Below are 25,006 nucleotides of genomic sequence, written 5' to 3'. Positions count from 1 at the left end.
AGGTTAGTTGTAATTTTGATGTGGTTGTGAGAGAAGGTAAGCACAGCATTTACCTACTGCGCCATCTTGCTTGTCTCCTTAGTTTTTACTGATGTCTTTTTTCCTTTCCAGGATTCCATCCAGGATACCACCTAACATTGATGTTATGTCTCCCTGGGCTCCTCTTGGTTATGACAGTTTATCAGACTTTCCTCATTTTTGATGATCTTGACAGTCCTGAGGAGTCTGGTAAGGCATTTTGGTAGGATGCTCCACCATTAGCATTTCATGTTTTACTCATGATTAGACTGGGTCTGTGGGTTTGGGGGAGGAAAATCATAGCAGTAAAGTGCCATATTCGTCATCAAGAATATGTACTGTCAACATGACTTACCTGTTGATGTTGACCTTGATCACCTGGCTGAAGTAGTATTTGTCAGGTTTCTCTACGGCACAGTTACTTTTCTTTTTTTCCTCTTTCCATACTGTACTCTTTGGAAGAAAGTCACTCTGTGCAGCCCACATTAAAGGAGTGTAGGGAGAGTAGGGAGGTATGCCCTTCCTCCTTTATGGTGGAGTATCTACATAACTTATTTGGAATTGTCCTGCATGGGAGATTTACGGAAAGGCTGAGTCTTGATCCAAATATCTTCCTTTTATCCCACCTTGCTGCCTCATTTTATATGACTACAGATTTATATTGATGATGTCTATTATCAGTAAGCCAAGTTTAACACCAGTTTAAGTCCATTTCAGTACCTTGACATCATTAAGCAAGCTTAACAGAGAGCATACTGGTCTCTAATTTGCAACACACTGCAACACTCTAATGACCTACAGACATTTTTGCTTTACATAACATTATAGCAATCAAAAACAAATGAGGAAATGACTGGTTCTGACCCAGAATATGATGTGTTTTGCTATGGGATGGAGTAGGAAGAAATCCTTCATGTAATTTCCTGGGCTGGCTGCCAGCCTGCCTGCCAATCACGGTTACAGATATGGTTATGTACAGACACTAGGTAGTTTCTTCATTTCCCCAAACTGATGCCAACTTATAGATGTAGGAGCTGGTAAATTGAAGATAAGTTTATAAAGACGTGAAGACGAATAAAAATAGTTCAATTATATTTTTTTCCTGTTGCTCTGTGTATCCTGATTCTAGCAGGCAAACTTAGAGAGAGAGAGACAGAGAAAGAGAGACAGAGAGAAGAGGCATGCATGTTTTCCTCTCTAATAAAGGGGTACAAATGAGAACAGGACTCAAGGTAAAGAAAGCATCTTTTATAGGTTTATTGGTCCATTACTTTAAGTTAATTGAGGTAAAGAAAACTTTTTAAATTTACAAGCTAACAGTTTATCAAGCAATACAAATTCTTTTGTTTACCTCAAAATGTAATACTAATCCCATAGTAAACAACAGACAGAATTTTTTATACACAGATATATGAAAAAAAAAAGTGGACAAAAACCTTGTGCCAGCATCAAAACTGCAACAAACACTCCTTTTTTTTCTTTTTTCTTTTTACAGTCTCTGGGTTCTATAACAAGAAAAAAAATGGTGCCATCCTTTTTAAAACTTGGTAGCTTCATGAAACAAAGACTTTGATCTGTAAATAAATCACTTTCTCATCTACACACATTCTCGAGCACATTTTGTTTTTTCACAGCTTTTGATTTGGCTTAATGGCAGCATGGAGAGAAGAGAACACATTTACACAGAGGACTTTATCAATACCTCAGCAGGTTTTTATTCTTTTAAAATTTTAAATGTAAAGAATGATTTCTAAAAATAAGAAATACAGTCCATAATTTGGACATGATCTAAGCAAAAGTTTTTCTCTCTTTTTCAACAGTTAAAATACAAGTTAGAAAGTCTGCTGGCAGTTTATTTCATGGGAATATATCAGGTGTACATCATTTCTCAATGCATTCCCAACGCACAGACACCAAGGGAGCAGGTACACAGAAGTACAACGGACAGGGCATCTACTGGACAGGACCCAAACCTCAGAGGTGTCCAGGTGAACGGTGCTGACTGTTGAGAGCTGCTGGTTTGTTATTTGATGACGGCCCAGCTGACACAGGCATCATTTTAGCATACTGATTCACATTGTTGCTTGCAATCTACTTTCCTCTCCTCATTTCCACACTTGAGGAAAAAGCAATCCCCCTTTCTCCTTTCTAGTATCATTGGTGGCTGGAAGGTTGGTCTGTGACTGTGAACCGGCCTGTCAAACAGGGGTGTTGATAGGTGTTATCTGCTTTCACCTTGCCTGCAGGGAGCCCAGAATCACATGGTAAGAGGGTGACAATGCTGAGGGAGGTGCATGTGCAATACTCAATCACTGGTTTTAATAGTAAAAGCTCTGTTAAAACGTACTAAATTATGTGAGTCAACACAGTACGTTTTATGTTTTTGGCATTTCAACCTGAGGAGAATTTCTTTCTGAAACACACTGCTCTGAAGCCCCCACAGGATCTCTTAAAAAGCTGTTCTGCAGAATCAGGGTAAACCTTTCATATTGTCACAATCTATAGAGTTCTTTGTATCTACGTGATTTGTCAATGCTGATATCATATCTCCTCTACAATCAAAAGTGTGCCAAAAGGCACTAAATTAATCTTTCACGCTTTGAAACAAAAAAAGGTTTTGTGGTCCCTGTGTTTCCTTACATTATCAAAAATATCATTTGGCAATAGCAATACTTAAGCTTTTTCCTCCCAAAAGGCAGCCTTAATTATGAACCTCACTTTCTTGCTTGTTTAAGGGAACTGAGGACTTGCAGGGCTAGACCTCTAGTATTCAAGCGGAACAACTGATTACATTTCGAAAACCTCTTTTTATCCAGAATCTAGAAAACACTAGTTGAAGAGTAAGGCATTAAAATAGATGTTGACAAATTCTCACAAAGCAGAGTTAGGATTTTAACATTCTGTGCCATTTTTAAAGGTCCAGACTCATGGATTTTCAAGTGCTAAATACACAGAATGTTTATATATGAGACAAATACCTTACTGGTTTGTTATTTTTTCCAAGCACTTACTTACAGGCTATCTATAAGAGTAAAAACCACCTGGATAACATATTTTTCTGCCATCATAGAAGGGATTAGACAGCCATACCCAGAAAGCATTGCAAACCCATCCGATTAAGAAAAAACAGTCAAACCCCCTGAGATACAGCCTCTCCCCACCTTTTCTAAAGCAGTCAGCCCTGATGCTCTGATCTGTGCAACTATGGGGAGGCCAGACATCTCTCAAATAAAAAGCTAAACACCTACTGAATGGGTTGATTCAAAATCGGGTCTATTTTATTCAGTGAATTAAAAAAAACAACACAAGGAATGAGACAACTCCATCACACCCAGCTCAATGTGTAAGTCTGGCCCAGGGGATGACATTTTCCTCAAATTTACTGATAAATGCCACATGCCATCAGAATAGAGAAAACATAAGCAGTGAGAGGACATGTCCAATCTGTCGCCATCTGGAGGACTTTTGTGAGAGGCAAACCCACGTTGCCAACACCATTTTTAAAATGGGGATGGCCAAAGCAGTGTTATCCCAATCTTATAATTAGATTACCCAGAGTCCACAGCCCTTTAAAGTAGGCATCTGGGAAGATGGGGTCGAGAATTGGGGTGCCCTGCCCTGACAACAAGCAGTGCTCCTTCTGAGCGGAAGCACCCTGTGAGGCAGCCAGAACCCAGATCTAACTCATCCCAGACCCAAACACGTGAGGCCAACACAGACCTAGGAGGTTGCTCTGGACCTTGCTCTCCATCTTCTCTCACAGGTCAGGATAGAATGTAGAGAATGGCTACCCTATAATCCGATGAATGGCATCAAAACAGAACCAGGTGCCCGCGATTTCAATGCTATCACTGGCAGGGCTAAGTCACACAAACTCCGGGTGTTTCTCGGGCTGACACCGTCCTAAGACAGAAACTCCACTTGCAGACTGCCACATGCCCAGCACGCCCTCCTCTGAAGCAGAACTTCCTGTCATTCCATCACAAAAGGCGGCCTCACTAGAAATGAGCAGCAGGTACGCCTTAGTTTCCTCATGAGAAAACACGTTCAATTTAACCACATTGAACAAACTCCAGGTGTGGCTGAAATTTGGCATGAAGGCAAACTTATGTTACATTCACCACAATCCCCTGTGTTGTGCTGGGTTTTGTGATTTCAGCTAAAGAAAGGTGTCCGGTCAGTTCAAGGAGCAGCACTGTGAAATACGAGCCAACCACCTCCATAATTGCACTTACCTGAGTTCACCAGGAGTCATTATTAAGTCTTATTAAAGGAGAAATTCCAACCCCAAACCTGGTTGTATAAGGCGTTCCCTCCTCCATTAGGAGGAGTGGTTGCCTGCTTTGAGCCGAGTAGCCTAGAATCTTCTTACAGATCCATCACATGATAAGGAAGAGCAGTGTCCCTATCTGCTACAAATCACAACTGCCCTCTTCAACATTATGTGCTCTCTAAAATCGGCTCAGTTTCTAGGAATTCTCTCTGCTGCCTTACTTAGCCTGTATTTTTAATCTGGGTAAATGAAACCTTTCACTTCCCAGGCTCAGAGGCAGCTGACAGGGATGACTTTCCATTCCACTGCCATGTGCTCACGCCTCAACATCTGTCCAGGTCTGTCTGCCTGAGGTAAGGCGCATCTGCAAGCAAAAACCTCCTGGAAAATAAATACAAGACGGGAGTTGGTGATCTGAGCGCCGCGACTTTGTGGAGCCAAGAAGGCTGGGGTGACGAAGCCTGCACGAGGCCGTCTTTGGCACAGAAGTCTCTGGTTACACTTCTCACAGGGAATCACCTTTGTGCTGATGGAGATGAAGAGGCGAATGCTCGGGGCTGCTGACCCTCAGGGGCCCAAACGAGGCGTGGGAGTGGGAAGGGCTGGAGAGCCTCCTTCTCCGCCTACTGCCCCTTTCCTTCTGGTCCAGGCTCCTCACCTCATCAGATGCCAGCCTAGACCATTTCTCCAAGGAAGTCTGTAACGTGCCCCAGTTTTCTCTGCTCTGTTATCAATGGCATGTAGGAGGACAATCTACCTTGTGGGAGGACAGTCTACCTTTTTCCAGTTCCCTCCGCTGTCTTAAAGCACAGGAACATCACATGGAGACCAAACAAATAGAGAAAGACGAAATCCCAAGATGGCCCGAATCCCTTCAGAGCCAGTCTTCTGCCTCCAATAACGTAAGGTAATGACTATAGACCTCACTCCCTTCCCCATATATCCCAGCGAAGAACCTGATGATTTTTTGAAGGGCTGCCTTCTTTCGCAACTAATCCTTACACAGGAATGTAGCAACCAGCAGCAGACTAGACTCTAGTCTTGCAACTCCTTCCATAGTTCTTTCCAAGTACGCGTTACACTGGGCAACATTTTTAAAGTACATATTCCACAAAGCAAGGCTTCACACATTCCCAAAGATGCGCATTTGTTGCTGGGTCAGTCTAGTATCTTCTGTCAAATACAAATAGAGGGCCATCAACCCAATATTAGATATACACCCTGATTCCACCAACGAGCTGTCACGTTGGACCCGGGCATCTATACCCACCCCAACATGATGGTTTAGAGGTAGAATGAAACACGGAATCACCACTCAGGGTAGATGGACTGTTCTGACCCTTCTATTTCAATGAATCATTTCTAATTGTACCAACCTGAAAATTCACATCAAAGGATTTTACACTGGCACGAATGGGGTCTAAGAATGCAGGCAAGTACCAATGGATATAAAAATTATAACTTAAACTGTGACTTTTTCAAACACGATGAAACAGAACCATCCAACTGTGCCATCCAACTGCTGCCCCAGCAGCGTCACAGCTGTGGCTGACCAAGGTCAACTGTACCGTTAGAAGTGGAGTGAACTGATTTCCACGTGCTGCACGCTGACTGGTGTTTGCAGACGAACTTCCACATGCAGCCGTGTCTCAGCACAGCTACTTCATTAAAGAAAAAAATAACACCGCTTATTTGAGACTCAGATTTATAATTTTACAGGGAGGAGTCACAGACAAAAGAACACAAACGTGTCATACGTAGCTTCATTTCAGAAGAAGAAAATGAGTTGAAAGATAGATCCTTTTTTTTTTTTTTTTGTCTGCTTGTTTTGTGTTCATATGAAAAGTAGACCTGGCAATGGTTTGAAATAAAGATTTTTAGATGCGGCCAGCAGTCCCCAGGAATTTGGCTGCAAATTGAGTCCTTAGCTTAACTAGAAGCAAAGAGTTCACTGTTGCACTTGTCATCTTGGAGGCTCGACCAGAGGCTGACTTTTCTTCCTGACCAGGAAATATTAAGGGTTAAAGCACTTCATGTAGGACGTGCACACGGAGTTTGCAAAATCTCGACTATGTCCTAACAACATGCCAGCCTCTCACCACAAAGTTGCTTAAACATTCAGTGGACACCACAGGAAACATTTAACTAGGAATTTGGGGTGAGGTAAAGGCAACTGCATAAAGCAGACGTGGGAGGCGGGGCTTGATATCTACCCCATGATCTCAACTACTGGGGAGCTACTCTGACTTCAAGACAACAGATATCCCCTCACACTACTCTGATGACATTTAATGAGCCAAAGAAAAACGCTGAAGAACTTCACAGAATAAAATGCACCTTTTTTTCATTTTACACAAAAACAGTTTCTAATCTACTACTGCATTCTAGTGTCAGAAACAAGTTCAGGGAGCACTGTCCCCTCAGCTCCCCGAGACATCGCATAAGGACAAGGACGCTGGCTTGCCACTCTAGCACGGACGCTTTTAGACAACGGTCTTATACGAACCAGAAACCATAAAACAGGTGTCAATCATCACAAGCAGGCAGCGCGCCACACTCGCAGCTACAGGCGCCTGTACATTAAGGACTTCCCACGGAGGTGACAACACCTCTTTCTAGGCTGAGACAAGCCAATGCCCACAGAGGTCAGTTCCAGAACCGCCATGTATCCACGGAAAGCAAGACCTGCCTTGTAGTCATGCCTTTCTCATGTCCCTGAAAAGCAGGACCCGGGTTCTCTTCCACAACAGGCAACTCCGCTGTCCCAAAACAGGAAACTGTAATGAGATGTCAGAATGTCACCTGAAGGTTGTCTCGTCCCTCAATTTCAAATCTTCGTAGTGTTCCATTTCCTAGGTTCCTTCACAACACGGAGGTATGCTTTTTTTGCTGAGAGATGATTATAGCCTTACAGACTCCACCAGGGAATAAATACTAATTGAAAACAAATGTCAGACAAAGGAAGGTGGAGAAGGGAAAGAAATACAGGAGAAGAGATGTTTCTGTGGTTTTCTCAGTGCTGTCTCGCTGGCACTGCAGGGACATTCCGGTATGGGGCGCCATGCCCTGTGTAGGTAGAAGAGTCCGTCCCAGGAAGGAAGTTACTTGGCCTCTTGTTTTTCCTGCAGTAGTGGAATGATCGACTCCCACGCCATGAGGCACTGAAACAACAACATACGCACACAGTATCAGCACCGATTAGTTCCGCTCTCATCTACCTTTTACTGTCAATCCTGCTCGGTCAACTGTGTCTAATGACACCTACACGTATTACCCACAGTTGTTAGAAACGAGGGAGGTAACAGGTGCTGGTTTTGACTATGTTTTGACTATATCTCTCCCATCTCTACCAAAGACAGGAGAGTCTCCACAAGGCCTAGACGTCCACGCAGCTCATGTCCAATGAGTGGAAATGGATTCACTGAAATTTTTCCACTGAAAGAAAAAGCAGAACAGAGACCAGGCTGCAAAGCCTTGATGAGGCCCCAGGTTCTCAGCTAGGAGGGAGACCTGGCTCCAGGTAGGGGTGGAGCCCGCATAAGGATGTAGGTCATATTGGAATGAGCCAGCCACCGGACTCTGGGGGGTGGAAAACCCGCTCTTCCTCACCTACCTTAGATTCACTCGTGTGGGCTACTCCTGGATCTCGCAAAAGGGAAAATGATGGAGGGATCTCTATATTTACTGAGTTTCATTATGTGCAAACACTGGTACGTATTTTGCATTCACTATCACCAGTTCTCACAAGTCTATGAAGTAGAATTATTATTATTATATTTATCACCCACTCACTTCATAGATGGGGAAAATGAAACCCAGAGAGGTTAAATAAGTTGCCCAAGACAACACAGCTTGTAAGTGGCAGAGCTCATGCTTCCAAAAACAACTGTTCTGTCCTCTACACCAATCCCTTTTCATTGCAGATCCTTGCGTAGGACCAAGAAACTTAGATGACTCTGGTACTCTCCCCTAAGAGCACCCTGCTTAGCAGAAATGACTACTTGTGAGCAGTCTTTGGCAAAATGGGAAAGACAGAGGAATCACACAAGGCCTTTCTTAGTAGCAGTGCAGGGGTGAAGCAAGACTTTGTCCTGAGTCATTTCAGAAGAGTTCTGAGGAGGAGGGAGGCGAGGCATCCTTAGGTCAAGCCAGGGAGAAGAGTGGTGAAATTGCTCTCTGCTTCCCTTCTTTGGTGACTCTGAGGTTGGAGAAGAAGCTAGACTCCCACCCTCCCTTACATAAGGAAGGCTGGGGAGCTTCAAGGAGTTTGCTTTCAGTGAGAGCCCCAGGGTAGGGTCCATGGCATTCTGGGTCTGGCTCTCTCCCTAGGCCATATTGGATCCAGAAGGGTCCTTCTATGTCAGTGATGGGGAACCAAGGCCACATCAGCTTTCTTTTTGGTCCTCAAATGCTCAAGATTTTTCCTACCTTAAGACCCTTGCATAATGTTGTTTCCTTCGCCTAGAATACTTATTCCTCAAGTCTTTGTCTCTGAGACTCAGATTAAATGTTATTTCCTCAATTGGCCTTTCCTGCGCAAGCCATTTGCCCCCTTCCATCCGTAATTATGCCCACTAGTATTTTCTCCTAGTTTCCTGTTCTTTACCTCACTATGAAGTGGTGGAATTCTTGGATTAACGGGTATCCTCCAGTAGACTGAGGGCTCCTTGATGGCAGGAGTTCTGCTGTTTTGTTCATTAATGTGTACCCATGCCTTGCACACAGCAAGTACACAGAAAGCAGTTGTCAAATGTACGTAGGAGCCAAGGCAAGGCCCCAAGACAATGATCCTGTTTGTGGTGTATGGGAACTCATGAAAAAAACTGTTTTTAATAGTTTTCCTTTGTAATCCGATGTACATTTTTTTAAGTATTTAAAAGCAATATTTTAAAGTCTATTTTTATAAAAAACAGTCAATATTGAATGTCAATTGTAATTAAAAAATTTTTAAAGGGTGGAAAAGGTAAAGGAGAATAAGAGATTAAAATTTCCAGGCATAAAACAAATAAGTCATGGGGATGCAATGTACAGCACAGAGAACCTAGTCAATACTATTGTGATAGCATGGTGCAGTGTCAGATGGTTGCTGGACTTATGGTGGTCACTTCTTTAGGAGTATAAATGTTGAATAACTATGGTGTATCCCTGATACTAATATAATATTATATGTTAGCCACATTTTAATAAAAGTCTTTAAAAAAATTATTTTGATAAGGGGTCTATAGGGCTTTGTCAGATGACCAAAGTGATCCATGACTACATACAGTGATCCATGGCTACATACCCATGTATGTAGAACCACAACAGGTGATTACTTTAAGCTGTAACCCCAAAGCCTCCATTAAAGTAACCCCAAAACCTCGATAACTGAGGGCATCCCTGCAATGAAGGCCTGATTGACTCTGGGAAGCAGTGAGCTGCCAGGACCAAAGGGCACAGACATCAGCAGTGAATGAAAGTGAAACCCCTGTGGGCACCTGGGAAATCTCTGCTCCCAAGCTCAACACCACATCTAGCACAGCGGGCCAAAGACATGCAGGGGCTACTAAGAATAAGTACATAACGTAAGGGAAGGAGCTGGGCCTGGCAGGATCCCTGCTCCTGGATTTCTGACAGGCCCTTCCGAAAGGCTCTGGCTACTGGAAATGCTTTCTTAATGAGAGGGCTGTGGCCTTGTGAGCATGCTCATTACCTTCTCGTAATATTGGATATTCTTGTCAGCCATTCCCATGAGCAGCTGCCGGAAGTCCTGCCTCTTGTTGTTCTGCCACCTCTCCATGTCGGCTTTCAGATCAGCATTGAAACATTCCATCCGATCCTGACATTTCTCAACATCTGCTGGCACCTGGAAGGAGGACGCGTAAGTGGGCGCTCTGTATGTGTAACTGGTTTCTCATGACTCAAGCTCCCCTGCTCACACATTTGTGAAGGGCCAAACTACTATATTAAAATGCCACAAACACACTCTCTCCTCTGGAGGCATTTGTTTGAAGGCAGAGCCTAGGGTTTTCAGGTCTAAGAAGGAATTCTGAAAAAGGCTATATTGACCCAGAGCTTCAAACCCTCCCAAACAAAACAGAGGCTCATGGGGGGAAAACACCCCAACCCATTTACAAACAGGAAGACGAAACACTGCAATTTAGTCATATATCTTTGCTTCTTCTTTTATGTTTTACTGTCCATACATAAAAATGTGTATAAGTTTTGCAAATATCCAACAGTATTTGGTATTACCCTGCTAGTCTCCTGTTTCCCATAACGAAACTAGAAAAGAAGGTTTTTCCTATGTCATATGAACTATTCCATCACTTGAACTATTCCATCACTTGTGAAGTTTGATAATGCCCATCCTCATTAATCAGAGAATTAATTGCACTAAGAAGACTATTTGCTGGCTTCCTCCTCTGAACCCCACATTACAAATAAACTGGAAACTTGTCCATGCACTCCAAGATAGCAGGTCATCAAAAATGAAAAGTTAAAGTTAGGTAATTCTTTGGAAAGAAGAGGAAAATTATTTATGCGTGGCAAAAGAATCTGAAATACAAAGAAGAAAAATATAACAGGCTATTTCAAGTTTTTCTTAAAGAAGTTCGTAAGATTTTCTCAAAATGGAACTATGTCACCTGAATTTCACAACTTTCACTTTGCTTTGATGAGTTTCAGCCATCCTAAACAGCTAGAGAGAGCATTCAATATTATGAGAAGGTAATGGGATATGATTAGCCAGGTTACCAAAGCATAAAGCTACCTTCTCTCCTAACTCAAGAGCTATACTGGGCCCTGATGGTGGCCATGGGATCAACATACCCAAAGTTGGGTCAAACACCCACCTGTCAAATGCTTCCCAACCACAAATGAGGCCTTGTACACTTTGTGTGCTGTGAACCCCAATGTCTCCAAGCTGTGGATCACCTTCAGGGTCAATCTCTACCAACCAGGGAAGTTTTATACTCAGCCCTTATGGGCAAGGAGCTGACCCAGAAACATCAATAATGGTGAGGCCAGGCCTGAGGGAGCCGGACACCTTCATGGCTTCCAAAAGTGCTGAGGGCACTTAGCCATCTGCCACCAGACCATTTGGAGGTGGCTACAGTACACAGAAACAAGGCAAGTGAAGCAGCCTGGGTGAGGGGATTCAAATGTGCCTGGTCTGGGAACTGAACTTGGGTGAGACAAGGATGAGTTAGAGAGAAAGATATAGCGACGCATCCTGGGCAACTTAAAAAGAAGGAACTTCTTTCAAGAGGGGGAAAAGAAGCCTTCTCCAAAGCACTTAAGTTTCTGGAATTAAAAAAAAAAGACTTGACTTTTTCTTCTGATGCCATGACTGAAGTCAGTTTTGCCTTTCTCTGCTGAATCACCCATTACTGCTAGTCACCTTAGGGGAAACTGAAACAAACAAGAGTGCCCTGGTTTTGCTGCACCCGAGCCATTCCCCTACAAATGTCTAGTGAACCAGCCTCAACGAACACCCAGGGAGCCAGCGTCTCTGGCTAGGCCTCGCCTCCCTGGAGGCACAGTCCAGTTTCCTTATTCCTCTCCTGGGCACCACTCATTTTAGCATCTGGGTGACAGACAGTGCCTGGCAATACCTTCCGGTTTGCTTAACAAAATTACTTCAGCAAAGAGGAAAAAGGAACACTCTGAAAAGAGAATTTGTCGGGGCACACAGAGAAGAGGGAGGCTGGGCTGCCTGATTCAATGGAGTTCTTAGGTAGGAAAGATGCCTGGGTCTGTTCTGTGGATGGGAACTCTGGCTGACCCACAAAAATTAAGAGTCAGAACTATAGCTCTGGATTTTATGATAGCCTGAGCCTCGCTTTGGGAGACTTTTGGCTTATCATTTTCACAACACACCCACGCTTGGTAGTGAGGAATACGAAAGTTCTTAGGTCTCAACAGGCCAACTTGTCTCCAATTGCCTACGATCCACTTGGGAAGAAAACAAACCTGCCTGGACAGTACGTGAGGTGTTACGAGTGCTTTCACTTCGCTCTTGAGCCCATGATGAGCGTACTGAGGTGGAACTGGAGAGTGAGTCCCGCTGCGATGAAGGATCAGGCTTCCTTCAAGAAATACCACTGAGTTGATTCTTCAAAGATGACAGAAGTGGGGCATGTGATGATGTGAGAGAGGGCACTCTAGAGTGACAGTACATTCAAGTGACGGATGTGAGAAAATACCTAGATCCACCTCAGGAATAGCTCACAGGCCATAGTTCCACAAAGGCAAAGCGAGAGAACTCCATCTGGCAAGACCGCTGTGGGTAGAAGATAAGAAGCCTGGGACTCTTCCTGAAGGGCAGGTTTTCTGAGGTCCATTTAACTCATGCCCCCTTTTGGAAAATAAAAAGGCTTCGTGCTTCCTCTAACTATATAGACAATTATGGAGCCAGACTTCCAGAGTTTGAATATCACCTTTACACTTACTAGATGGGTGACTTTGGGCCTCGCTATGCCTCAGCTTCTTTTTCTAGATAATACTATCCCACCTGACAAGGTTGTTATGAGATTAAATGAGATAGAATGGATAAAACACTTGGTGCCTGGCATATATTAAACACTCAACAAATATTTGCTAGTTCTGATCAGTATCAATATTACAAAAGATAATCTATCAGTTGCATAGTTCCTCAGGTAAGAATATTTTATTGAACTTTATTCCATGTCTTAAAAAAAAGAGGTTACTTTTGTCATTTTCCAAATATAAACTATTATAACATAATTAAATGTTATTTCAAACTTCATGCTCCTCTTCACCCATACAACACCACCCAAGGTTTCACCAGAGATCAGAGATGAGTCAACACCAAACTATGCTGCCGTGAGATCACTCTCTGCACCCTGGAACCAGGGCAGTGACTATAACACCAAAAGGGAGAGGATAGATTAGATCAACCTGATGGAGACAGAACTGACAGATTTGGCAACCAACTGCACGAGCTATGATACAGAAAGTCAGAGAAGAGCCTGACATCTCTAGTCTGGATGAGTAGGGTGGCAATAGTCTACGTAAGGCTCAGGGACCCACCCTCCACAAGAGTGTGCTAAAACAACTCAACAACAACAAAACAAACAACCTGATTTCAAAATGAGCAAAGGACTTGCATAGCCATTTCTTCAAAGAAGACATACAAATGGCCAACAAACACGTGAAAAGATGCTCCATAGTACTAATCATTAGGGAAATGCAAATCAAAACCACAATGAGATATCACCTCACACCCATTAGAATGGCTGTTATAATAAACAAACAAACAAACAAATAAACAAATAACAGAAAATAAGAAGTGTTGGTGTGGATGTGAAAAACTTGGAACCCACATACACTATTGGTAGAAATGTAAAGTGGTACAGCCACTGTGGAAAACAGAATGATTGTTCTTCAAAAAATATAATTTCCATGTGATTCAACAATTCCACTTATGGGTAAATACCCAAAATAATTGAAACCAGGGTCTCAAAGATATATTTGTACACTCATGTTCACAGCAGCATTATTCACAATAGTCAAAAGGTGGAAGCAACTCAAGTACCTGTTCCAGGTGAATGGATAAACAAAATGTGGTATATACATACAATGGAATATTATTCAGCCTTAAGAAGGAAGGAAATTTTGACACATGCTACAGCATGGATGAATCTTGAGGATATTATGCTCAGGGAAATCAGCCAGTCACAAAAAGATAAATATTGACTGATTCCACTTATATAAGTTACTTGACACTACTGAACTACAACAAAAAATGGTTAAGGTGATACATTTTATGTTATGTGTATTTTGACATGATTAAATTTTTTTTAATATATGGGGGAATAAAAAAGGAGGTTGAGGAGCAGAGGGTCAAAGGGTAGAACTCGTGGAGAAGCCTACATTTATAGGGTTAATAAAGGAATCAGCAAAAGTCACTAAGAAAGATGGGCACAGAAACAAGAAGTGCATCAGAGAGAGAAGAGCCATAGAAGTACAGGGATGGAGGGGGTTTGAAGATGGATGAGGGGGGAGGGCTTAAAAAGAAGAGAATAAGGGCTTAAAAAGAAGAGAATAGGGGCTTAAAAAGAAGAGAATAAGAGGAATTGGGATGAGCTATCTGAAATGACCAGCTACTGAAGTTGCCCAACTTTATGAAAAGGAGGGCTGCTGGTATCAGACACCCAGGATCGCATTTTTTTCACTTTTGTTTCTTTTTCAAAGATATTTTTGCGACAATTAGTTAACCGAACAGAAAGAAACATCCCACATTCCTTAGCTCAATGTTTTCATATTTTAACTGAGGTATTGTTCGAGTTATGTTATCTTGTGTGTGAAGGATGTTGAGATGGCAATATTCAATGCTAATGGTTGGGTGTTGCTTATCACAAGACACCAGGAAGAAAAAAAAAATCACCAAATAAGGCCTCAAAAGACAACTCCTAAATAGAGAACAAGGCTGCATTTTTCACATCAGTTTCCCTATTTCTCATGAGAATATCCATTACAGAATATGGGTTTGTTGGAGTGATGGGAGAAGGCTTATATGGGATGAGATTAAGCATTTTTGTGTTGGGAAGCAGGGTGGCAGTGCAAAGTCACTCAGCATTCATTTAAAAATGTATTATTGAGCTCTTTCCTTGTACTAGGCATTTCTAGGCCCTACAATATAAATCCCTAAGTGTCCTTCTTGGAGCTAGGCTGGAGACGTCACATTATTTGTACCCAGGATGACAATAGGTTTAAAAAGTCCCAATGATTATATAAGGCAGACATGATCCCAAAACTTGTGGGGAGAGGGAGCTCTTGACTGCTATGGGACAATGACATAAGCAATTCAAGATGGTAGTCTTCTCAGCCATATGCTGCTGGGTGAAAGGTGGGGCAGAGAGCAGCATGGATCCCCTAGCTCTCTGGGAAGCCAGAGTCCTAGGTCGCTCATTTCCAGCTTCAAGCAACCTGGTCTGTTCAGCCTAGTGTGTCATACAAATATTATCCTTTTTTATGTGAGCCGTGAGAAGAAAAAATGTTGAGAAAACACTGAGATAGGGTCAAGATTAAGAAGAGACTACTGAATTTGGCAACTAGGAAGTCATCAGGTCCCTGAAAGAATGCTTTAAAAAAAAAAAAAAGATAAAAAGAAACAAACTTCAGAGAATAACATGAGGAGGGAGAAGAAAGGGCCCAAGATGAGTTGAGAACAGGAGCCATGAGCTCACCTGCATGATGGCTGAAAGGAGCTAGCAGACACAGAGACTGAAGACCCCAGAGAAAGTGCATATTCTCTCCCCCAGTCCCTCTAGCATTCATCTATACATGCTTATAAAAGCCGGAACCCTCCCCGTTAATGGCACAAAGATTGTTGGGAGCCCAAGTAATGGGGATAAAGGGCTCCAACTTTGGAGCCAGACATATCTGGGGGCCAATCCCAGGTCCACTGCTTGTTAGCTTTGGCACATAAGTTATACATGTCATTCCCCTGAGCCCTGGTTCCTCATCTGTAAGATGACAACAACCACATTGATACGGGCGGTTGTAGGAATTGGCTGATACAACCTCTGTGTCATTCATCTGGCTTTCAAACCCAGGCTGAGATCAAGGGTGCTGTGAAGAGAACCGGGAAACCACAGGAGTGTCTCTGCTCACTTATCCAAAGTGCCCGAAACAACAGATACCCTCACTTACTTCTCAGGTCTGGGGAAGCTCCATATTAAGAAGTCTCCTCACTCCTTCTGCCACTTTAGAACCAGAGTTCTTGCTGTTGTGCCACAGCTTCCCTCATCCAGAATGTTGACCATTCTGGTAGTCCTAAAAGCTTTTAAAGGGCCACAGCCTTTAAGAGGTTTGTCCAAGGGACCTTAAGGTCTGCTTCCCCTCCCTACCTGTGCTCACCCTGAGAAGCGGCAGCTCAGTACCTCCTGTTTTCTGCCCCCACCCACCTCCACGTGACACGCCTTCTCAGTTCCACAAAGATACTACCCATTTCCAATAGATTCTTCACCTGGCACTGTACCCAGCAAAAGGCCACCTGTAGATCAGGGCCTAAAATCACACTCCCCCACCTTTTTCTCTTTTACCTTTTGAAGATCATTGTGAGATTTTTACAAGGCATTCTCTTTTGGCATCCCTTCTTTGTTCTTTTTTGAACTAGCAAGACTTGAATATATTCGCATTGAAAAGAGTCAAATGCAGAACAAACTGTGCAAGCTCTCTCCGCTTCACATGAGGGTAGTCCGCTTCCTGTCCCATTTAAAACGCAATTCCTCTGCCCTTCTTTGTTTCTAATAATAGCTTTGATATCCTCCCCAGCTTGTGAGGAGGGTCAAATTCTAAGATTCACAGGCTGTGGTCCTGACAGATCCAGCAGAAGGCCGCTGGCCCCCAACTAAAGAACCTCTAATTAATCTAACTGAAAACTTAAAATGAGGAAAGCCAAGTGTACACACTCCAAAGCTGCATTTGCCTGAGAATAAACCACCTCAGGGTTTGCTGAGTTTCCTCCACCTAAAAACAAAGCAAAACTTTGACTTGTCTGATGCCAACGTTTTCCCTCAGCTCCAGAGGCCTCAGCGACGACTGCACCTCCTCAGCACAAGCTGACAAGCCACAGGCTCTGGGCTCCCAGTGTGCAATTCCTAGTGAGGGTCACGGGCTATTTCCTTCTTCTGGGTTACGGAGAAAGCGGTTAGATCTGATACTACTCCACAGCTTCATAAAAATCAGCTTTCCCTCAGTCTTCAGAGCAACTTTTCAAGATTTCACAACAATACAAGGAAGCCCCCAGCCCCCTGGGCACTGTTAACGTGCTCAGGCCCGGGTCCCTCCCTCGTGAGAACTCCCCGTCTTTCAGCAGGAATCTTCTCCTTCCTTCCCCGCATCCCTGCTCCCTGTGCACAATCCTGCTCCCACTCTAAGTTACTAACAGCAGAACTCATTGAGTCCTTGGAGTAAAATCAGCCTGGACCCACTTCCTGGTACCCTGGCTTTTATCTCACCAACAGCATCTCTGGAAAGTGGAGCTCAAAACCTCATAACACAAAGCCCAGCAAAAGCTGGAGCTCTTTATTTCCTAGGTATCTCCCTACCTGCTGATGGGTGGTCAGGGAGGATAGGCAGTCGGGAGCGTGAGAAAGCAGGGGAAGCTTTAGGATACAAACAAACAACACCCCAAACAGTATGCTCAGCCACAAAAATTTAAAAAAAAAAAAATCAAAAAACAAAAAACAAAAGAAACATAAGTGACAAACCCAGAAAACACAGTTCTCATTCAGTATTCCTATGAGAGAGAACCGGAGCTCGTATGGAAAGCAGAAGCTCTACTGATGGAGCTTTTCTGTTACTAAATCCAGTGCTATGCCACACAACAGTCGCATGTGTGAACTCCACAAAGGCCAATGAGCAAGCCAGTCCAAGCCATGGGGGTAGAGCTGGGATGTGAAGCCAGGACTGTCTGATTCTACATCCTGTGCTTTTTCTACCAATCCCTCGTGGACTTGGACAGGACGCCAAATGAGCCCTCTGCCCACCACAGTAGTTGCTGCCTCGGGTCCAAAACTGGTTCTACAATTTCTGCTGCCCCCACTGTTGGGTCACACTCACAGGTACACCTCCATCAAGACAGCCCCTGTTCTGTTGTTAAATATCACAATTGCTAAGTAGGTAGCAAAAATAACTGGCCTGGCTCAGCATCCCACCGGAAAGAGGGAAGATGAAGACTGCCTACCTGCGGTGTACTAAGAGAATGTAGCCGTGTTTGGAACCTACTGACTAGTCTTATGGGATGGAAAGAAACCTTCCCCTCTTCTAAGAACACCTGTGGCCAAGAGAATGAGTTGGATGGGTCAGTCATGCTCCAGAGAAGTGAGAAAAGCAGCAGCAGGAAGATTTCAACACCCACTGGGAGGAGAAGAGAAGTCTCCCAGGGCCAGCGAGAAGGGGAGAGAGAGTATGAGGAGGGAACGCCCCCAGCTTGGCCAGTTGGAACGTGGGAGCCAGAAACAGCCGTTTCCTCTGCTCCAAGGTGAACTTCTGGCAGCCAGCAAGCCATGGCACAGTGAAGATTTAACTCGGCCTTTTCTTCATAACCTTCAGCTCCTGTCTTTGGAAACCAACAGCTCCACACAGGGCTGAACATATATTAAATGACAAAATCAGCCTCTGAGAAAGCTTGTCTTTAGGGCCGAGCAGGTATGAATGCTGACAGAACTATTTCAGCGACATTCTTTTAAATATTCTCAGCTTCCCAATTTGGCCGGTGGCTTGACATGCCATCTTTCTTTCCCTTCCTATCCAGGAAAGTGATTTTTCTATATTTATATTTGGAAGCTAAACTGTGAGAATGAAAATTTTAAATATATAAACACAGTATTCTATGTCATTCCTTTAAATGAGACTGAGACGTGGGCTCAGCAGACAGTACCATGTTCCAGAATATCACAGGGACAACCAAACTAGCCAATGGGACAGCAGCTGAGAGACAGAGGGCAGCCAGGCACACAGCTGTATGCCCATCATGTCCTTCCTTGTGACACACAGGATGGAAGAAGGCTGACAGCCTGTGGACAAAAGAGAGGGTGCCTAGCTCTCTGGCCACGTCCCTGCATACATTGGGCCAATGACAAGAGCCCGTCTTTATCATCTGACTTTCCGGAAGATGTGTGCAGCTTTCACTTTCTTGTGTAGATCACAATGGATGACACATGAAGCGATACCACATTCCTGTACTGTATGCCTGCTGAGCCACGTGCACTGGATAAAGACCTTCGGCATCAACAAAACTAGGCAATTTATTGAGCTGCTTTGTGCCTTGTTTCCTCACCTATGAAATCGGGAAAGAACACAGTGTTCCCGTGGGCCTCAGATGACTGCTGTGGTGATCATGTGACGCAATTAGTATAAAAAAGTACTAGATAGAGTCAAGGTGTGCCATTTCTGAGGTTTGGATTCCAAATTCCCAAAGCTAGTTCCCTTCTAGGTATATCTCAGCATGGCAGCAGCAGTGAGAACCAGGGGAGAGGAAGAAAACCAAACACACAATTCTGATGTCAAACTATTTCCCTGAAACTTGGGGCCCTGCTATTTTTATTTTTAGTAACATTCCCTATCTCACTCCTTTTGCAAAAACAAACACACCTTCCAATTACAAACCAAAAGAAGCAGAGTAACATAATGGTAGCTGCAAGGTTCGAAAGTCAGACCGCAGGCTGTAATCTGGGCTCTGCCACTTGCTGGCTGTGTGATCTTGGGCCTTTATTGGCTCATCTCTCAAATGGGAATAATGATGGTAACTGAACCACATGGTTGTGGTGTAAAATAAATGAGATAATATAGAGTGCTGAGCACACTGTAAGCACTTGCATGTTGGCTATTATTAGTCTTATTTTTCATCTTGGCTCTCTAGGGGAAGAGAAAGGCAACAAAGAGGAGCAACCAATACAATAGAGGCCTTTTTACAATTACGATCCTCTATCCAGACCCGGAGCACTGGAGGTGAAAGGTATCATAAATGAGCTAGATAAGTGCTTCTCAAACTTTGTGGTAAAGGACCCCGTTTTGTTGGCCTTTTCCCCCAATCCAACCAAGCTGTAGTCCTACTGTGCATAACCAGTATGCAGGTTGCTTCACGAGGACCTCTCCACCCTCGTTTGACAACACTGATCTTGAGCCTTCAACAAATGTCAAGTTGCTATAAAAGTGCATCCTCTCAGCGTCTATACTTTAACCATCAAGGATCAGTAACAGTTCGTGGACCAGTCCACAAATCACACTTTTGAGAACACTGATTTACACTGTTCTTCCTCTTTCTCCTCAGTCCCATTTTACAGAGAGAGAGGAACTGCCCATGAATTGCAGAGCTGGAAGTCTTTAACAACAACAAAAAAAAAAACCCAGGAAACAGCAGAAAACACCCTCATGTGCACATTAGGAACTCCCAGAAATAAGACATAAAAGGGGGCAAAAAGAGGGAAGTAACAGCATCAACACAGCCCAGCTGGCACTGACCAGTTAGTCTACGTATGTAGGGACCAGGCTGGCTTGGTCCCAGCGTGGTGGTTACAGCTTGCGGCCCGGAGCAGCCCCTCCCTCCCCCAGAAGCTTCGCTCACCTTGGGGCGGTCTTCCCTCCTCAGCGCCACAGCTTCTAGTTTGGCTTCGTACTCTGCTTGCACTTGGTCCCTCTTCTTCAATACGCTCTGTGGGAGGCAGAAAGGGGAAGCCTGTAACAGAGTTCACAGAGGGGCCTCTAAGCCCCAGGCAGTGCTTCTTTATCCCATTCCTCCCCCAAATCATGGCACCCAGGCCCAGCCATGTGCTCCAGAGACAGTCTGGCTGCGTTGTGACTTGTGACATGGACTCTAGAGGAAGCAGAGTCATGTGGGGGGAGGATGGGGAGGGCAGAAGAGCAAACTTGTTTATTAATTCATACAAATGTTTTCCAACTTGGGAAGAGAGAGGGTAAAGCCGGTAGAAAAGGCTTTCTAAGAAATGAGCTCGGGTGAAAGAGAGATTTAAGATACCTCCAAACCAATTCCAGGAGGGAATATAGTAACAATTTATATAAACATTTTTGTCACATTTGAACAAAATATGATTTTATCCATAATTTTCAAACTCATTTTCCACTTCAAGGGGAGTTAAGAAGGAGAGTAGGAGAACCATTCTCAGAGACAGAACTTTCTAGTACGGTATCTCAGCCTGACTCTGAAAGTGACAGAATTCCGGAGAACGGCAAGTGGGATGAATGGGCCATCCATAGCCGTGGTGGGGCAAGGACTCTTGGCTTCCCCATGTGCAGAGAGAACGTGGCTGTGCCGAAATGTGGAGCTTGGCAGGTGACCATGCAGGACATTCTCTGAACTGCTGATGGGAAAAGTCTAAGTCCGGAGAGTTCTTGGCTCTTGTATTCATTCTTGGCCGACTGATTTGCTCATTGATCCATTAACCCTTTATTTGTCCTCCGCTTAGGCCAGGTAGACAAAGAGCAAAGAGATACAGCCTCGACCTGAGGGGTTCCGTTGAGGGAAGAGCTGCAGACACACACGGGGCGGCTGCAGGTGCTAAGCGAGCTGTGTACAAGTACAGCATCCCTGCAAACAAACATGTGGCGAGCAGTAAATGGGCCCACAGAGAGCCAGCCTGGACAGGCCTTGGGTGAAAACCAGGTGCCCAGGACACAAAGTTTAAGGAGACACTCACTCTTGGTCCTGTGCAAGTACAGGGTTGGCCCCTGAGCATGAATGTCACCCAGAATCACCTAGTCCTGGCTCTGCTGCGAAGATGCCACCAGGTGGAACCGAAAAGCTTGCAGCCAACATTCTAGAAAAGCATGTTTCATCCAAGGGTTTCTTTTTGTCTCCTTTTAGTAGAATTAGAAATAGCAAACGAAGAGTGGTAAGAATTTTCTTTCCTGCTAACTCAGAAGTCACACATTGCTAGAAAAGTTTCTAATCTTGCACTTTTCCCATAGCGACCTTCCAGCAGAGCATGAAGTCAGGTGGGAAGGAGGAGCCTTTTCCTGGCTGAGCAGTGGGCATCCTGTGTCCCTGACAATGTGCTGAAAGGTGATGTGTGAATGAGCAGTTGAGAGTGCTCTGGGGACAACCTTCTAATGGAACATGTCAACACAGGGCACCTCAAGTCTTCCCTTGAAGAATTGACTTCAAGAAATGTTTTACCATGAGAAGAACATGAGGTAAAACTTGCAACAGCTTATGTTTGCCACTCATCTTTGTCCTAAGTGTCCACATGTTCCCTCCCCACACTCATCAACCTTGGAGTAGAAAGGTTTACAGTGCTGTTCAATAGAACTTTCTACTCCATCTAATACAGTAACCACCAGCCCTATGTGCCAATTGAGCTCTTGAAATATGGCTGGTGTGATTGAACAACTGGATTTAAATTTTAATTTAATTTTAACTAATTTGAATTTAAATAGCCACGTTGGCTAGTGGCTGCTGTATTGGACAGCACAAATCTAGAGTAAAACAAACAAACAAACAAATCAGGGGTCCTTGGGGCAGCCGGATGGCTCAGTTGGTTAGAGTGCAGTGCTCAACACCAGGGTCACCAGTTCGATTCCCACATGGGCCATTGAGCTGCGGTCTCCACAGCTAGATTGAAAGCAATGACTTGACTTGGAGCTGAGCTGCGCCCTTCACAGCTAGATTGAAAAACGATGACTTGACTTGTAGGTCCTGGAAAAACACACTGTTCCCCAATATTCCCCAGTAAACAAATTTTAACAACAACAAAAAAAATCAGGGGTCTTTTCTGGACTTCGTAGAATCCAGAAAAGTCTAAATCTACTAGTCTGATACCACAAATCATAATCTCCACTCTAGAGGAATAAACACAGGATGCCATCCTTGGAGATGCCAATGTGCTATCCCAAGGAGCAATGAAACAGCAGGGAGGGGGACCACTGGAATCCGTATCACTGCCACATCCTCCGTCCACAGGATGCCTCACATCTTACAGGAAAAAACACATATCCAGGCGAGGAACAGGAACACAGATGAGTGGTCCCAATGCCAAATTCTGCCAGTGTGGTAAGAACTGCTGAGGTTGCCAAGGCCCCCGCGTGGGAAGGAACGGTGAGAGATGTGTGAGCTCCACACAGCTGAAACAGCCCCAGGGCATCTCCTCTCCTACCTACAAAGTAGGTGAAGGGGCCCCAAGATTCAGCCATAGCCCTTCCTCAGTTAGCTTGGGCCTTCCCTGGCCCAAAGGAGAGCCGGCCATCTGTCTCCTCAGCCATTGTTATCCTTAACGTCACCTGGAGTGGCCAGAATGCTGCCTTCACATGTAGGCTGACTGGTGGATTTGTGCTAATATCCCTGCTATCACTGGACAGCGGAAAACTCACAACCCTGCTGTAATGAAACAACCCTGCAGAATGGAAAGGGTATCAACCCCATTTTATATACAAGAACACTAAGGTTCGGTGGAGGGACCTGGTTGAGGCCACACCACTGGCTAATACCACAGTGGTGACTCACTCAGGCTTTTCCTGCTGCATTCCAGCAGAGCTGTGGTTTCCCAGTCTGACTGCAATGCAACCACACTAAAGGTTGGGAAACATGTTTTGAATCAAGATAATCTCTTCAAGACTACCATCCTTGTTGAGAGTACCTTTGCACACTGTTGGTGATGGTCTGAAAGGACTGGCCTCCCACACCAAACACCACAGGCTCTGTTGATAAAACTGGTCAACCAGCCAATGGCTGATGGGACCTGAATCTGCAATGGGGTGAAAGGGCCAACAGACGGAGTCAGCATTGACAGAGAGGTGTCCCCATCACTGAGTGACAAGCAAAAGGTATTCATCATCTGAGCTTCTCACAGAACTTGATAGGACTCTCTGATTCCAGTGGATACACAAAATCAAAATGGTGCCATGTATGGAGATACTTTCCTCGTTACACTTTGCATCCCTTTGCATCCCTTCGCACCTCCTCTACATAGCCATCTTCACTCTGTCTCTGTCCTGCTGTAATGTTTCTTCATGCGTCTACCCAGGAGCTGGGGATACAGCAGAGCACAAAACCCACAAAACCCTACCCTTCATGGAGCTTCCATTCTGGAGGGAGGCAGACAATACACAAGTAAAATATATTAATAAATAGTGTGCAAGGTAATGCCAGGTGCTGAGGAGGAAAGTAAAACAGGAAAGGAGGATATGAAGTGTCGAAGTTTTGGAAGATGGTGGACTTGTACACAGAGTGGCCAGGGAGGGCCTCAATGACAAGGTGACTTTTAATTCAAGACATGGACTAAATCTCTCTCAAACACTGTATTCTTTAAAAGTAGAGCATTTCATCATGATTTCAAAATGGTCCTAGTAATAAGGAACTTCACTATCCTTCTTTTAAAATAGAAAGTGAAAAAAATGACTCATTTCTTTAACAAATAAACTGTTAAAAATATGTAAGAAACATACCAACCAATGCATGGATTTTATGTGGATCCTGACTGGAAAAAAAACTATACAAATAGTGTCTGAGACCACTGAGGACATTGGATACTAATTGGATATTTGAGGATAAGAAAAAAATTTCTTTAGGTGTGATGATAATGTGGTTCTTTTTTTTTTTTAAAGAATGCTTGTATTTTAGAGATATGTACCAGATATTTTTGTATGAAACGATATGATATCTGTGGTTTGCTTTAAAACAATTCAGGAATGGGGGTTGGGAGGGGTTGGGTAGTAGAACAAGATGGAACATGAGAGGACAACTGTTGGAGCTAGCTGATGGGTTCATGGGGGATCGTTATATTTCCACTTTCTTTTTGTATATGTTTGAATTTATCCATAATAACAGGCAAACAATGGAAATATGGTACTTATCAAAATGTGGATTGCAAACTATAATATTAAACTACAATGACAGAGGATCTGGAAGTCGGTACACTCTGTGGTTTGGCTTTCAGCACCTATACTGGATTCTTTCCAAGAAAATGCCACAATGGTTAGTATCAACAGGAAAGCTCAACATTTCCCTCCACCCCCGCAGAACTCATGCTCACGTCTTCTCCTAATGAGTCTGAGGGCGTGGAAACTTGCAGGGGGAAGAAAAGACATTCCAAAAATAGCCCCAATGCAAAAGGTCAGAATTTACCGAAAAACCTGCTCTGGTCCCTGCTGCTTTTTAAGCTTCAAGTCTTTTTTTCTAAGAAACACATTCGGATGCTGGGTTGAGAAAGAACAGGAAAGCAGCAGGGACAACTCAGCTCTGAAGCGAGA

At 44.0% G+C, this 25,006-nt stretch overlaps 1 protein-coding gene across 1 annotated transcript in view; it reads right to left on the bottom strand.

The window, feature by feature from the left end:
* Positions 1-1,255: 1,255 nt before the first annotated feature.
* Positions 1,256-25,006, bottom strand: part of SNX30 (sorting nexin family member 30) — a 96,468-nt gene continuing 72,717 nt past the window's right edge. Inside the window, exons 7-9 of the mRNA XM_033122288.1 lie at positions 20,370-20,456; positions 9,984-10,136; positions 1,256-7,452 (exon numbers count right to left, since the gene is read on the bottom strand). Of these exons, the coding sequence (XP_032978179.1) occupies positions 7,393-7,452; positions 9,984-10,136; positions 20,370-20,456 (300 nt within the window). The 3' untranslated portion in view covers positions 1,256-7,392. The remainder of the gene's footprint in view (positions 7,453-9,983; positions 10,137-20,369; positions 20,457-25,006) is intronic.

Source organism: Rhinolophus ferrumequinum, chromosome 12 (genome assembly GCF_004115265.2).
Source record: "Rhinolophus ferrumequinum isolate MPI-CBG mRhiFer1 chromosome 12, mRhiFer1_v1.p, whole genome shotgun sequence".
In the NCBI taxonomy this organism is placed as follows: Eukaryota; Metazoa; Chordata; class Mammalia; order Chiroptera; family Rhinolophidae; genus Rhinolophus; species Rhinolophus ferrumequinum.
The sequence above is the reverse complement of the archived record's forward strand: the minus strand, read 5'-3'. Positions and strand labels throughout refer to the sequence as shown.